Genomic DNA, 14239 nt, shown 5'->3' with positions numbered 1-14239 from the left:
CTCTCCTGGCCCTTCAGGGCCCGGTAATGGTCTCTGCCCAAGACTCCCAATCCATCCAGAAAGTATGGGGAGTCTTTGCATTTACCGTCTACGGAGACAGCAAGCCCAGTGAGCTCACCAGCTCTCGAACATTGACCGACTACGGAGCCAACGAACTCGCCACGGCAGCATCGGATTTCCGTTATCGTTATGTGTCTGGAGGCTCTAATACTATAATCCAGAACATATCCCCAATAATTTTGGACTCAAACGATGTGGTTGTGCTCTCGGCAACGGATCAGAACATTGTTGGTTCCGCCCAAGCCTTCATGCAGGGTCTATACCCACCATTGGGCTCAATGAACATACCGAGCAGCCAAATTGCGAACGGATCGTTTACACAGGCGCCATTGAACGGATACCAATACCCTCGGATTGTTACAGTCGGTAATGCCGACCCTCAGTCTATTTTGATTGAAGGTCACGCGATGTGTGACATGTATAATGCCGCCGAAGGCGAATACCGTGGGAGTAACGAAGCCCAGGATATCACACGAGACACAGACGCCTTTTATAGAAAACTATGGAAACTGGCATTGTCTGGAGCCTACGATGATACTTCTGCAACTTACACAAATGCCGTTGCAATCTCGGAATATTTGGATTATGAAGTTGTGCATAATGACAGCTTGTTGGAAAGTCTGAACCACGCCGACATCATCCGTGCTCGCTCGCTGGCGGACCAGTACGCATGGAGCACCAACAGCCAACAATCATCTTCCAGCGGGTCTGCGATCAGAGTAGCTAGCCCAATTGCCGGGCAGACATTGGCATCGAGCATTCTAGAAGCCTTCGATCTGAACATCCAGGCAAGTGGCACCCGGCAGAAGATGACTCTGTTGTTCGGCGGTGATGAGCCAGCTGTTGCCCTGTCGTCTCTGTTGGGACTCGCAAACCAGCATCAACCCAACTTTTTCTCCCGCTTGGTACGAGGTGGCTCATTTGTTTTCGAGCTGTACAGCTACGAGAACAGCAGCAACTTGTACCCAACATACCCTGGGATGGACAATTTGTACGTGAGATTCTTGCTTCACAATGGGACCGACAACACCACCGACTTCGAAATGTATTCCCTCTTTGGACACGGCCCTAGTCGTGCGTCAATCCCATATACTGAGTTTCATTCCGAGCTGGAGACATTTGCGCTGGCATCAACCGAAGAATGGTGCCTACGCTGCAACGCTGAAACTGTGTTCTGCAATGGAGTGTTAGACCAGACCGTATCTCAGCCGAAGAAGAATAGAGGTTTGGCTCCCGCTGTAGCCGGAGTCATTGGTGCTGTTACAACGCTCGCTGTCATTGGACTTACAGCAGTCATTGTGTTCCTCATATGTCGTGCTCGCAAGGGAAGATACCCCAAGAAAGGAAGCTTGGGAGGGTTCAAAGGTCCTAGTAAACTTGCCAGTGATACCGATTTGTCGTTCAGTGAACCCATATGGGGAAACTCCAAGACTGATAGTACGCAAGCATCCAGTGGTCTCGCCGCTGGAGTTGGAGTGGCTGTACAGGGACATGAACGTACCGGAAGCTGGGAGATGAGGCAGGGAAAAAAAGAGATTGGGAATATTGAACCCGATGGCATGGAAGTGATGTCACCTTCTGAGGAAAATGGGGAGTATTGGGGTGTACACAGTGGCCTTCAACCTGTGAAAATCCGGGAGAGTGTATAGGCTGTTATGTTGTAACCGTATTTTTGGACAGGAGTTCTTTCGTTTTCGAATTTGTTGTCTTCTCTCTCTGCCTTCCTCAAGTGTCCTTCCTTCCTGTTTAGGGCTACTGGCCAATATCGACGCGTGCTGGACGCGTCGAGTATAGACCTCGTGACTCTGGTCTCTATCTGTTCTGAATAGCCTCGAGCCCTCGTTCCTTCTTCATTGACCCTGTACCTTCCACCTGGATCCCCTCAACAATTCCTTTTTTTTTATCGAAGTCTTTCGTTTCTGTTATTCTTACAGGTAAATATTTCATCCCCATGAACAAAATGAAGTATAACTTGCCAACACTATTGGCATTGTGCCAGGACACAGGTGTACACTGCAAGTGGACCAGTGAAGCAAAATACTGTGAGTTTCCCTTTGTGACGATGCTTTTGATCAATGATCTTCCCTAAAGAGACAAACATTCGATTGGATCACTGGTGCGAACTGGGTTCCAGTACACCAAGCTGACCTGTCGTGGGTCTCAGGGCTATCGAGTCTGTATAACCCAATGAAAGAAAACTTGCTGACCATCGCCACAGGCAGACGAGCGCGTCTTGATCGAAGCAAGAAGCCTATCCTTTCAGAAAACCCGAGAAATCGCCCGACTAAAGAGTCAGCCAGGTTATTCCGACCGAACAAAACTCTAGCATCGAAAGCACCCAAGAATCGCCCGACTCGCACAAGCAAAAAGTCCTTTGAGCCTGTGTTCCCCACGAATGACGCAGGGTTTGCTCAATTCCTGAAGAAGCACACTTCCCCGAAACACCAGCGGGTCACGGCTGGGGGAAGAATCGTTCCAATGGAGCCATCAAGGCCATCACCCCGTTTTGGTGGCTCGTCGCCCATGTCAATGACCTCAATGAATGACGACGAATTTGTTGTCTTTGTTGATGGTCAGCCTGGGACTCAGAACCAAGCAACACAAGAGAGCTTTACAATCATCCATTCTTCCACAGCGTCCGATATTAACTTACACGAGGGGTTGCCGTCGCCTTTTCTGGAAAGCACATCCCAGTTCGCAGCTCCTGTCGGTTCACGGGATTTGACCGTTTCCCAGTTAATGGAATCAGACAATCCATATGCTGAATGGATTGAGCGAGTAGACGAAATCGAGTTCGTTCGCCGTAATCCAAGCACAGTGCGCCATGAGCCTGCCCGTCTGGCTGAGGAGCGCCAGACACGATGGGGTCTGATCATGAGTCTTATCAACCTTGATGATGCTGCAATTGTGCGTATGATGTTAAACATGTGCCCGCCGTTTGCTGTTTTGCCTGATTGCGACTTTTATGTTGGATTTGTAAGAGTGGCATACGCGTTCGGTCTTGATACCATGATTGAGGCAAAGTCACGATTGATGGAAAAAGTCCAAAACCATGAAAGATTTCTGGAGGAGGTTAACGAAGTGATCGCGTTAAATCCACAGATTCCACCCAGCGATGATTGTTATAATTTGCGCGTTTACAACATCAGCGAACGGGCAAGAGTTCTCAGCGCTCTTGATCAATGGGATATGCTCATGGGCTATCCAGGGGCGGCTAGCGTGAACAACTCCAATGGTCCGGAAGGTATTACCGTGCAAACCGGAGGAGCGATCAATGGTGGTTCATATGATAACCAGTCGACTGATGGTACCAATGAGGTTGAGCGTGCCAACATAAATCGTGGGGTTGATATTATTGACCCAAACACTGGCCATCCCATACAAATCCAGAGGAAACACTTAACAGCAGCAGACAAAAACTGCAATGGAACAAGCCACACAAATGGGAACAACTCAGACCTTGGTAACGTGCAGGTTGATGGAAGCTCAGATTTGTGGATTCATGATGATGTAAATGAAGACCGCAATAGAAACAGAAGCGACTCATTCTTCAATCAGATTCAGGTCGATAGAAGATCAGAGTTGTTTCATGATGCGAATGGGACAGGCGGCAACGTGCCTACAAAATACAATGACCCGTCCTTTGACGCCAACAGCCGCGTGGAAATTCAACTTTCTCCTGAAATGGGTTCTGAGATGGAACACAACGGAATCATATCATGGATCCCCCAGGAGACATGGACAGAACGTCGTCCCGGAAACAGAAGTCGTATCAGCAATACTTTGCCTCGGAACTTCGGTCGAAACGTCTCCAATTTCAGATCGGCATTGCATCCGATTACTGAAATTGACCACGAGGAGCACGTCGCCGAACTAACCAACATGGCTGGAAATGATAGGAGTCATTCACCAAGCCTCGCGACTACCATGTAAGTTCTTTGCCCAAGACTAGCAGTTGGATAATACTAATTCCTAGAGCTGCAGCAATGAAGATGCAACTTTGATTGGGCTTCAGCATCTCCATAATGAGGCCCGCGGTGCATCAATTTCGGGCGGTTCAGATGACGAACAACAGACAAGAAGACATTCTAGCCTAGGACAGGGGTTGAATGAAGACAACCTCTCAGAAGTTTCCTTTGATCGGCCGCACAGAAGTACTGAGCTGTTTGACCACCAATCGTCTCTCATTCCGACGGAATTTTTCGATATGTTTGTCGTTGACGTGGAAGGACCCGGTGAACGGAGAGGACCCTTCGCCGAACAATCGGAGCATGGCATGAACCACAGGTAAGCCTATCCAAACTCACTTGCTTGTGCAAAGAGCCGGGTTTAACAAATAATAGCCGCAGTGGGAGCTTCACTCGGACAATGAACAGCTTTGGAGGGGATTACCCCGACGACATGTCGGATGCACCCCTATTGTCTCGGAATAACACATTCGGCAGGGATAGCCTATTGTCCCAGTGTAGGCCGAGCAGGGCGATTTCGAGGTCGAGTGTTCGCCGTAAGCACTATGTACCTGCAGGTGGTCTCAGCAGCGTTGGGTCTCGTATGATCTCATCGAGTCTGGATGCCCGTCGACGGCATGATGCACGTGAAAATGTCCAGAACGCCGGTCAGTCGCTCATGAATCCATCGAGATTGATCGGAGATTTGAGAGACGAAGTACCCACAGCACTTGTTCTCGGTTTCGAGACACCAGACAGCCAGCAAAACACCAATTACCTGTCTGGGTATTCCTCGCAGTTGATCAATGCCAGTGTCAGACACACCGCACCCGCTATTGTAAACACCAGCAGAATCAATGTGCATGCTCAAAACTGATACCAAGCAACCGTGGTGTTGGGCGTTGCGGATTTGAGCCCAGGCCTATGTATGTGTCCCGAAGTCTCCGAAGTGTTTCAGATGAAGGCAGAAAAGGCAGAAAAAAGCAAAAAAAAAGGGTGGGAAACATGGACCAAGTTTGAGTCAAGGGAGGAAACGATTTTGAAGGGATCGAAACATGAATCTGTACAATATTATTATGTATTGATATTCTTCCGGAGGAATGAAGTGTATAACTATCACGTGATGTACATTGTAGATACATGTAGTTATTTATACTCGACATGTCGCCACCCAGTTCCTTAGTACTAATTCCTTGGGTTATTCAGGACCCCTTGGACTAAGCTGAAGTCATATTGGGATGCTTTTTTTTCAAATTGATCTTTCATAGTAATCCTATCATTCTTTCTCGACTATTCTCAACATTTCTGGCGTAGATAGACGTTGTACGTACACTGCTGGTGAATTGATTTTAGATGACTAAGGCTTGGCCTCCGCGTCCACGGGTCCTTCTCCACTCCAATTCCTCCTTGCCTCCCTCTTTTCCCACTGGCTTCTCAATTCTTGATCTTCATTCTTTATTTGTTCTGACATGTTGTCTTATTCATGAGCCCAGTTATCGCGGCTTTTTCCTTTTCAGTTCTTTGGGTGGACACCCCCGGTTGTACCGCTTCTTACTAACAATTGACCCCCGCGCGCGATTATATCCCAGCCGGCACTTGGCATCTTGAAGATTACCGCCCTTTCGTCCGCCTCACACCTTGCTTTTCCACCCTTCGGATTAGGTCCTAGGTGACTGTCATCTCGGTCTCGATTTTGATTTCGGCGACCCACCCAATATGACGCAGCTCTTTGCCTCCAGTCCGCCGGCGGTGACAAATAATGAGAAGCGCGGGAATTTCCCCGCTCTCTCCATTCCCACACGAAAACACTCCAACGAGTCTAGTCATTTGCCTACGAGGATTAAGAACTTTTTCCGTATCAACAGTTCAAGTAGCCACTCCTCTCCCCATCCCAACCCCTCTGGAAGTTCCGAACGCGAACGCGAACGGGATAATCATGGGGCGGCCAAGAACGAGAAGTCTGCTTTCCGGCAGTCTCGATTCCTGCCAGGCATAGGCCGCAATCGATCAACAACCGTGGCTAGTGAAGGTAATCCACTGGATGATGCGATGTCGCCTACCGCGTCCGCCAACCCATACTTTGCCCACCAGGGTCAGCCAGCATTGCGACACCGCAACGATGGGTCAGTTCCGTCCTCTCCTCCTGATACCCCTGAGTTGCAAGTCACGGGGGTCTCGGCAGTAGAACAGGCGACCACTGCAAACAAAGAGGAACTAGCGCGCAAGTTACGACGTGTGGCTTCTGCCCCGAATGCCCAAGGCCTATTTACAAGTGGTCAGGGTGGCCGTCCTCAAACAGCACAACTCGGCAAGGAGCCCCTGGTGGAAAAGTCGGGCGGGTCAATGGGCTTTGCAGATCCAGGCAGCGACCATTCCAATCTGGCGATACCTTCAGTCAGCTCAGATTACAACAGTAACGCTGCTTTCCGCCGCACCTATAGTTCAAACTCCATCAAAGTTCGAAATGTAGAAGTCGGCCCTGCTAGCTTTGACAAGATCAAATTGATCGGCAAGGGTGATGTTGGCAAAGTTTACCTGGTGCGCGAGAAGAAATCGGGCCGTCTTTATGCCATGAAAGGTACTTTTTTCTCTTGTATACCGGTGACTGTCTGATGCCATTTACTGACTTGCGGCTAGTTTTGAGCAAGAAGGAGATGATCAAACGGAACAAGATTAAACGAGCTTTGGCCGAACAAGAGATTCTGGCTACGAGCAACCACCCGTTCATTGTCACCCTATATCACTCTTTTCAATCAGAGGATTATTTGTATCTCTGTATGGAGTACTGTAGTGGCGGCGAGTTCTTCAGGAGTGTGTTCACCTTTTTATCCCATCTTCGACATCATCATCTTCTTGATTCCCTTGCTGACTTGTCCATTTTTAGCCCTGCAAACCCGCCCCGGCAAAAGTATTTCCGAGGATGCAGCTCGCTTTTACGCCGCAGAGGTTATTGCTGCGCTGGAATATCTCCATCTCATGGGTTTCATCTACCGTGACTTAAAACCGGAAAATATCCTTCTTCACCAGTCTGGTCATATCATGCTTTCTGATTTCGATCTGTCAAAGCAATCTGGACCTGGGGGTGCCCCGACGATGATTCCTGCACGCAGTGGTGGAAACTCCAATACCGGCTTGCCTACGATTGATACCAAGTCATGTATTGCCGATTTCCGCACAAATTCTTTTGTCGGGACGGAAGAGTATATTGCACCTGAGGTGATCAAGGGTTGCGGTCACACCAGCGCCGTTGATTGGTGGACCCTGGGCATTCTGATTTATGAAATGTTGTACGGCACTACTCCATTCAAGGGCAAGAATCGAAACGCGACGTTTGCTAGCATTCTGCGGGACGAGGTGAACTTTCCAGAGCACTCGGGTGCGCAGCCGACATCGACCATGTGCAAGTCTCTGATCCGCAAACTGCTGATCAAGGATGAGACTAAGCGCCTAGGAGCTCGCGCTGGTGCCTCTGATGTCAAGGCTCATCCCTTCTTCCGACAGACCCAATGGGCCCTTATTCGTCACATGAAGCCGCCTATGATTCCGCACCAGGGTCGTGCCGGCACGGATACGGTGAATTTCCGTAATGTCAAGGAGAGCGCTAGCGTAGATATTGGCGGCACCGATTCTACCAGGATGAAGGGCGTCCCAATGGATTCAGGCCTCGCAACTCCGAACGGCGAACTCAACGATCCCTTCGAGGAGTTCAACAGTGTCACCCTTCACCACGAGGGTGATATGTAAAGCCTGTGCTCTTCACGTCTTATCACTTGTTTTCTTTTATCCGATACACGAGGGAAACAGCCGTATGTGTGTCGGCTCGCAGACGACCATGATGCATTAACGACTGTATTTAGATGCTGCTATTCTTCTTCCATTGCAATCCTTGCTGGGTGTATGGAGTGTTTCGGGACTTTTTCTTGGTGGATCTATTCAAGCTTTTTTTTCTCCCCTTTTTTTCCTTTCATCACATTGTCATTATGCCTTATTGCTTGCCAGTTGCTTTGCATATTGCATTTTTCTTCACATCCTAGAGCCTTGGATTACTCTTGGTTGCCTTCAATTCAGGCACAACATAGCATCGACACGAACCGTTCGCTGACTTCATGGTTTGTGTCACGATCTCTGAGCTGTTGGTATTGTTTTCTTTGCGCGTCTTCCTGAAAACTGTTTTATATATTTGCTCTTTCATCCTATTTCGCAGCGGACGGCGTTACGGATTTGCTTTTTCGGGTTAACCGTGCTGTTTTCAATCTCAAATTTACGTTTTCAAGATAACCTCTGCTGTCAAGCTATGTATACGAAACTCGAAGCGATTTCATCATTTGGCTTTTGTTTCAATATACTTAATGATCCTCTTATGTCATTAAATTGTCTCTGCCAAGTAGGTGCGCCTATCATTTACACCATGTAGATGGCCAGCAATGTCAAACACAGGTATAATACTGACAGACGGAAATCAAGTCTCCATAAGATAGATCACAATAAAGCGAGAATTCAAAGCAGAAATATTGATAGGAGAAAAAAGGGTGTATCACAATTCCAAGCGATTTCAATTTGCAAAACAATACAAACTACATAATGGGTATCTCAAAAGCTCAACTCTATTAGAGCGAACATCTTCAATGCAAATGGGGATCTGCCGCATAAGCCTTCCGGCACTCTTCCAGGAGTTTTGCCTGTCTGGCCACGTGAGCGAGACGACCGATAACCTCCTTATTGCCATCATAGAAGGTAAAGACCGCATACGGAATGTTCACATCTTCACAGAATTCCCGAACGAACTGCTGCGTCTTGCGAAGATTGTGTCGCGGGATACGAGGATACAAATGGTGAATGGCCTGGAACTGGAGACCGCCATGGAAAAAGTCCAACCAAGGTGGGCAGTCGACGTCCATAGTAGTACGGAGCATCTTCTGGGGGAAAGATTCCAGCGGGCCAAGATCAGCAGTGGACATGGCGTAGTGCGACAGCGTAATCTGTACATGCAGCGGCGAAGTCACCATATGCGAGATCAGAACGAACACGACGCGGTTGAACCAAGTCGGAATGCTACACCAGACAACGCCATACCCGAACCAAATCCAGAAGAAGATGTGGCCGGCGAACTCAAACCAGCGGTGCCACCAGCCTGCGCCGTGTTTCGGCCCGCGGCCGACGATGATGTGCTCCCAGCTGAGGAAGTAGAGGTTGAAACGGCCGAAGAGAAGGATGGGGTAGTACAGATAGTGCTGGTATTTGACGGTGACCCTGGCCACTGCATCGTATTCCATGATGCGGTCGTAGTAGGTGCTGCGGAGCGAGCTGAAGAAGCGGTGCGATAGCGCGAAGAAAGGCATCAGTTCAATATCGGGATCGTGCTCGGGAGCGTTGGTTACGATGTGGTGGACGTTGTGGCTGCGCTTCCACCAGCCTAAGCTTAGGCCGCCTAGGTAATCGGCGATAATCATGCCGATGGTGGTATCAATCTGATAGTTATGCGTGATGCCCATGTGGCCGGCATCATGAGCGGAGAAGACAAGTTGGTGCCAGAAACAGCCGAGGAAGAAGGCAGACAGGCAGTACCAGGAATGTTTGAGGAAAAATACAAACAGCCCAAAGAAGAGGGTGTAGCGAGAGATCTCGATAGCGTAGGCTGTGTAGTTACAGTTGTACAGCCCTGCTGCGCGGATACGCTGGTGCAACTCGCGGTATCTCATTGTGATATATTCTTGGTGTTCTGCGTCAAGAGGCGGGTATTTAGATGCATCCAGCTCAATCTCCTCTTGAGTTCGAGCATCGATCACGTAGGCTCGTGGTTTGGTTTCTTCTGACGGAGAGACAGCGCTGATTGCAGAGGAGATTGTTGATACTGAGAGCCTGCGTCTTAGGCCCAATTTTTCGTCTTCGGCTTCGAAGATAGGAGATGGTGGTGCTGAACTCTCTTCGCTTGATAGCTCTGAGAGAGTCAGGTCTTCTTCGTCGATCTCATTTTCGGTTAATGGGCGGAACTCGCCACCTTGGATGGGAGGCAAGAAGTTGGTCCAGCGGCCCTCGATTCGGCCGATTTGGAATTTGCTCATGCGCTGACGGGCTTCCTGTGAATGGAGACTTTAAGAAGGCTATTAGAATAATGCGCAAATTGAATTGGACAAGAATAGAGAGGTGTTAGAGAGACTCACGCATTCACTTCGTCCGTGGCATCTTTGCCAATCATATGTTTGATAGCCATATCACCTCCAGGGTGATATTTAATCCAGGAATCTAGTCGGAGAACATTGCCGTCGACAATGATAATCAACTTTCCTTCAGCAAGCATGCCCTCGATCTCACGTCTTGAGAAGACATTGTCCCTAGCCCGAGCTGAGGTGGACATCTCACTCATTTGATAAGAATCCGATGAGATATGACCGATAGTTGTTTAGGTCAGAAGGTTGTACATGGAAGAAGGATGTGGCGTGAAGACGATTATAATAAATCAATCTCGGGGACATATCATTTTGCTTTTTTATTCGCGCGATGAATGCATTAATCTATTGGGTTACCTAGACTTGCATAGCGCCGTAGCGCTAAGACGTCCCGTTCCTCTCGACCCAGGAGACAGAGACAAAGGGGGCAGTGTAAATTGGGCTGTCCAACCGAGATGTGGGCACGGGAGAACTCCATGGGGAATGGACAGCGGAGGTCGGGGTGAGTAACGTGTCACAATTGGATGAAGCAGTGTGACAGGGCAGTGGGCACTGTGGCGAAGATGAAATATGGTCCATACGCGTATCTCGTCAACTATACCATACTTTGTATGTCCCGTTTGACAAGCCGAGCTAAAACAAGCTTAAACCTTGAGATGCCCCTGTCGGAAATTGAAACGTTAGATCTTTAGATCCCCCTATCCCATGTAAAGGCTCGACTCCACTACATATGGAACATTTCTAAATATTACATACACTATAGCACTAGGAATCCACAGAGAACATTCTCCATTCCCCCTAATAATGAATCCGATGGGTTTTTCCCCTGAGAAACTTAAAGACAATGGTATTCGAAAGTGGCCATTCGTATTGGCAATGAGATATAAATCTGGCTAACCTACCTTGGCTATCTTGGCTACCGAACTGGCTAAGAGTAGAAATCCCTCTAACCGTATTTGGCAAAAAACCTTGACACGTGTCTACCCCGAACCCTAGGAAAACATCTCTTGGGCAACTCTATTATTCTTTGGGATCCAGGGACCAGATCCCATAAGTTTAGAAATGAAACGTCTGTGAACTGTCGACACGAAAAGAGCCCTGCCCCTCTATTTCCGCTCGAGCCCCGCATCTGGGGTGACTGGCTAATATCAACTTCCTACCTAAGGACACTTACGTATTCCGTGTCGTTTTTTCTTCCACGTAAGGGCGAAGTGGCCACTTGACTTGCATTGTGTCCTTTCCATTATGGGCCGTGTTGTCATGATCCACAATATGAGGTAACGGCCAAGACGATTCTAGAGGGACAAGATGTTAATGTGGAAAGCGCAAAGCCAAGGCTCCTTTCCTACACTAGAGTCAATCCGTTTGTTAGGGGCGGCAAACTCGCACAAGGCCATATTAGTCGAATCGGCATTTTAAACTCGGTCACTGGAGGCGACGATGTCACATCAGACACTATATATATAGGACTAGGCTCCCATTTAAATAAAGTAGAGGCGTATTCCTTCGACGCTGCGGTAAAAGACCTGCGTATTTCGCGGGGCAAGATGTCTTCTAGACTGTATCGCCTTCTACTCCGCACCCATTAATATCTTGGCGTTGGCTTTTTCAGGGGAACCTGTCCTAAAAGCGTCTATGGTGCTACATTGTACGGAGTACTCCGTACAGAATAGGAGACCAACACCCACCACGAGGCGCTTGCGATAGTGAATATCCACTTCTAAATGGGGATTTCTGTGATAGAAATAAGACATATTATTTCGAACTTTACATTTTCCCATGTTTTCGTATTCACATATAATAACCCTGTCTAAGAAGGATCTGTAATTTTCGCAGTCAACCATGACTAAGTTGACCAAATAGGGAAATCATCTCGAAAGTATCGAATTAAAAAGCTCACCTGAGGCAGAAATATAAACTAACTTAATTCAGCCGAGTACTTCGCCCCTGTCGATTCCTCGCATCCTAGTCGACAATGGATCGCTAGGGCCGAATTGCGACATTAGCCTCCCAAGCTTCTTCCGACTAATTCGATTAGCCTGTAGGAATGCTCTGCCAATCAAAGATCAGTCCCCTCTTTTCATCGTTGATAGGGAAAAAGGAACTGCGACGGACTCCCGTCTACTTCATCCTCGTCTGATTCAGTCCTTGGAATCCTGCAGCCAAGTCGTTGAGATGTGGATATCTACAACCAATACAATCCCGGCCAGTGCCACACTGGAATCGACAATCTCAGGCCACCAAAATATGTACGAAGTACTACGCACCGCTATGATGCAACACGGTAACCGTGTTTAAAGAAAACCTAATCGTTCGATGAGCTTCTTGGATGCTTCTAGATTACTAGTTACTAGTCACTTATCAACGACTACAGTTGCTGAATGTGATTTTTCCCTCCAGTGGATCTCTCCACCTCTGGGCATCCATTGATATACATGGAATTATAGGGGTCTCTCTCTCTTTGATTGGGAAGGTGATGAAATAGCGCACTAAAAGATTGGCCGTTACAGTAGTTTGCGGTCGGCTTGTAGTAATTGCTCAAAGTAATCTCTTCCCCCGAGAGCTGAATTTTCACTGAGACATTATTCGCCTTGGTAGAACGCGCGGAGAGGCTGCCGCGGCTGGGAGACCAACGCTAGTGCTTCGTGGATACAACCAAATAAGGACACGCGGTTTGTCCAACAATGAGGATAATATGGTTGGCTCGCTGACAAGGCAGCTAGATTTATATTCATATTGTATGCAAAATGAGTGTTCTCCACAGAGTATTCCATACGGATACGAATTTGTTCAATGCAAATGGAAGTATGCTGCCTTATACATGTAGTAAAATCTAGAGACTCTGCCTACGTCCATGTATCTAGTTACTCCATTTCTGGGACTTTCAATAGTCCCATAAAACAAACTTCTAATACAGGCCATTTCCGTAAAAAAAAGAAATCGACTCGCGATTGCGCCTCCCAGCCAGGTTATGAACAGCACCAAGGAACTGAGACAGAGTTGTGTACTATCAGTCAAGACATATTTTTACCCCTAATAGAAAAAGGAAAAGCCCACGAAGTATTCATAATATACAACAGTATAAAATGAGACGGTCCTTGATGGTTTCAATATGTATTTATAGCCATGTGTCTTTAATGACACCTGTGTTATTGAAATAGGCATCAGATGTGTGTTTGGGCGAATTTTTGAAAATGAGGCTATACAGAGATGGCTATAACCTCGAACACATAATATTAACCTATTGACTGACGTTGAAATAAGTTTAAGGCCATAAAACCCACCCCAGTAGATTTCGGATCTCAGCGGAAGCTTGGGGAACGCGTCTCAGCGGAACCCCAGAAAACACGAAACATGACACCACAGCCTTCGCAGACTTCGCAGCTCAACATCTACAACATTCAATAAACAGCAACCAACCCCATCCTCCATAATGTCTGCCTTTGCGCCCGAAGATTCAGACAACGATTACTCGTACGCCGAGGTCGACCCCGCGGAAACCTCCACCCCTCCAATACCCCAATCAATGAACGACGCAGACGCCTCGCACAGCCGGGGCCACTCGAATAACCCTCTCTTGGGTAACAATCCGCTCGTTTCAGATCTGGAGCAGGAAGTGCTGGAGGAATACGCTCGATTGCTGCGGAATGTCAACCAGGTACGTGGAGAAGACCTTGTTCGCCTTGATTATCTTTCTGGGACAATCTCTGCACAGGAAATGAATATGAACAATATTCGATTGGAAATGATATCAACTACAAATACTGGTTATACTGGTTACTGATAAATGCCTCGCGCGCAGCTCTCCGATAAACTCGCCGACCTCGCCGGCTCCCCCGCCTCTATGCCTCTCGACGGTCTTCGTCTCCTTGAGCGCAAGACTGCGACTGTATGCACTTTGCTCAAGGCCAGTGTGTATAGCATTGTCTTGCAGCAGCAGATCTGGAATGAGAATGAAGAGCAACAGCAACAACAGCAAAACGAGGATCGACGTTTCCAGGACCAGGAGTACCAGCATGGAGGATATGAGGGAGAGGGAGACATGACGTTCCAATAAGAAAGGAA

The 14239-nt window shown here is 48.0% G+C and overlaps 5 protein-coding genes across 5 annotated transcripts; 4 read left to right on the top strand and 1 right to left on the bottom strand.

The window, feature by feature from the left end:
* Window positions 1–26: 26 nt before the first annotated feature.
* On the top strand, window positions 27–1709 carry LCP9604111_569 (uncharacterized protein; the record flags this gene model as incomplete). The annotated part of the gene is made up of 1 exon (XM_039069416.1): window positions 27–1709. One exon carries the CDS (start codon window positions 27–29, stop codon window positions 1707–1709), a length of 1683 nt encoding a protein of 560 aa, XP_038933117.1.
* Window positions 1710–2020: 311 nt separating this feature from the next.
* On the top strand, window positions 2021–4884 carry LCP9604111_568 (uncharacterized protein; the record flags this gene model as incomplete). The annotated part of the gene is made up of 4 exons (XM_039069405.1): window positions 2021–2102; window positions 2279–3989; window positions 4045–4347; window positions 4404–4884. The coding sequence occupies 4 exons, from the start codon at window positions 2021–2023 to the stop codon at window positions 4882–4884; spliced, it is 2577 nt and encodes an 858-aa protein (XP_038933116.1).
* Window positions 4885–5723: 839 nt separating this feature from the next.
* Window positions 5724–7751, top strand: LCP9604111_567 (putative serine/threonine protein kinase (Nrc-2); the record flags this gene model as incomplete). The annotated part of the gene is made up of 3 exons (XM_039069394.1): window positions 5724–6585; window positions 6645–6818; window positions 6892–7751. The coding sequence occupies 3 exons, from the start codon at window positions 5724–5726 to the stop codon at window positions 7749–7751; spliced, it is 1896 nt and encodes a 631-aa protein (XP_038933115.1).
* Window positions 7752–8629: 878 nt separating this feature from the next.
* Window positions 8630–10362, bottom strand: LCP9604111_566 (fatty acid desaturase; the record flags this gene model as incomplete). Its single annotated transcript, XM_039069383.1, has 2 exons — window positions 8630–10097; window positions 10169–10362. 2 exons carry the CDS (start codon window positions 10360–10362, stop codon window positions 8630–8632), a joined length of 1662 nt encoding a protein of 553 aa, XP_038933114.1.
* Window positions 10363–13607: 3245 nt separating this feature from the next.
* On the top strand, window positions 13608–14231 carry LCP9604111_565 (DASH complex subunit DAD3 family protein; the record flags this gene model as incomplete). Its single annotated transcript, XM_039069372.1, has 2 exons — window positions 13608–13832; window positions 13977–14231. 2 exons carry the CDS (start codon window positions 13608–13610, stop codon window positions 14229–14231), a joined length of 480 nt encoding a protein of 159 aa, XP_038933113.1.
* Between the last annotated feature and the right edge of the window lie 8 nt (window positions 14232–14239).

Source organism: Penicillium roqueforti (genome assembly GCF_015533775.1).
Source record: "Penicillium roqueforti strain LCP96 04111 chromosome Unknown scaffold_01, whole genome shotgun sequence".
NCBI lineage: Eukaryota > Fungi > Ascomycota > Eurotiomycetes > Eurotiales > Aspergillaceae > Penicillium > Penicillium roqueforti.
This window is presented reverse-complemented; position numbering and strand designations above follow the sequence as displayed.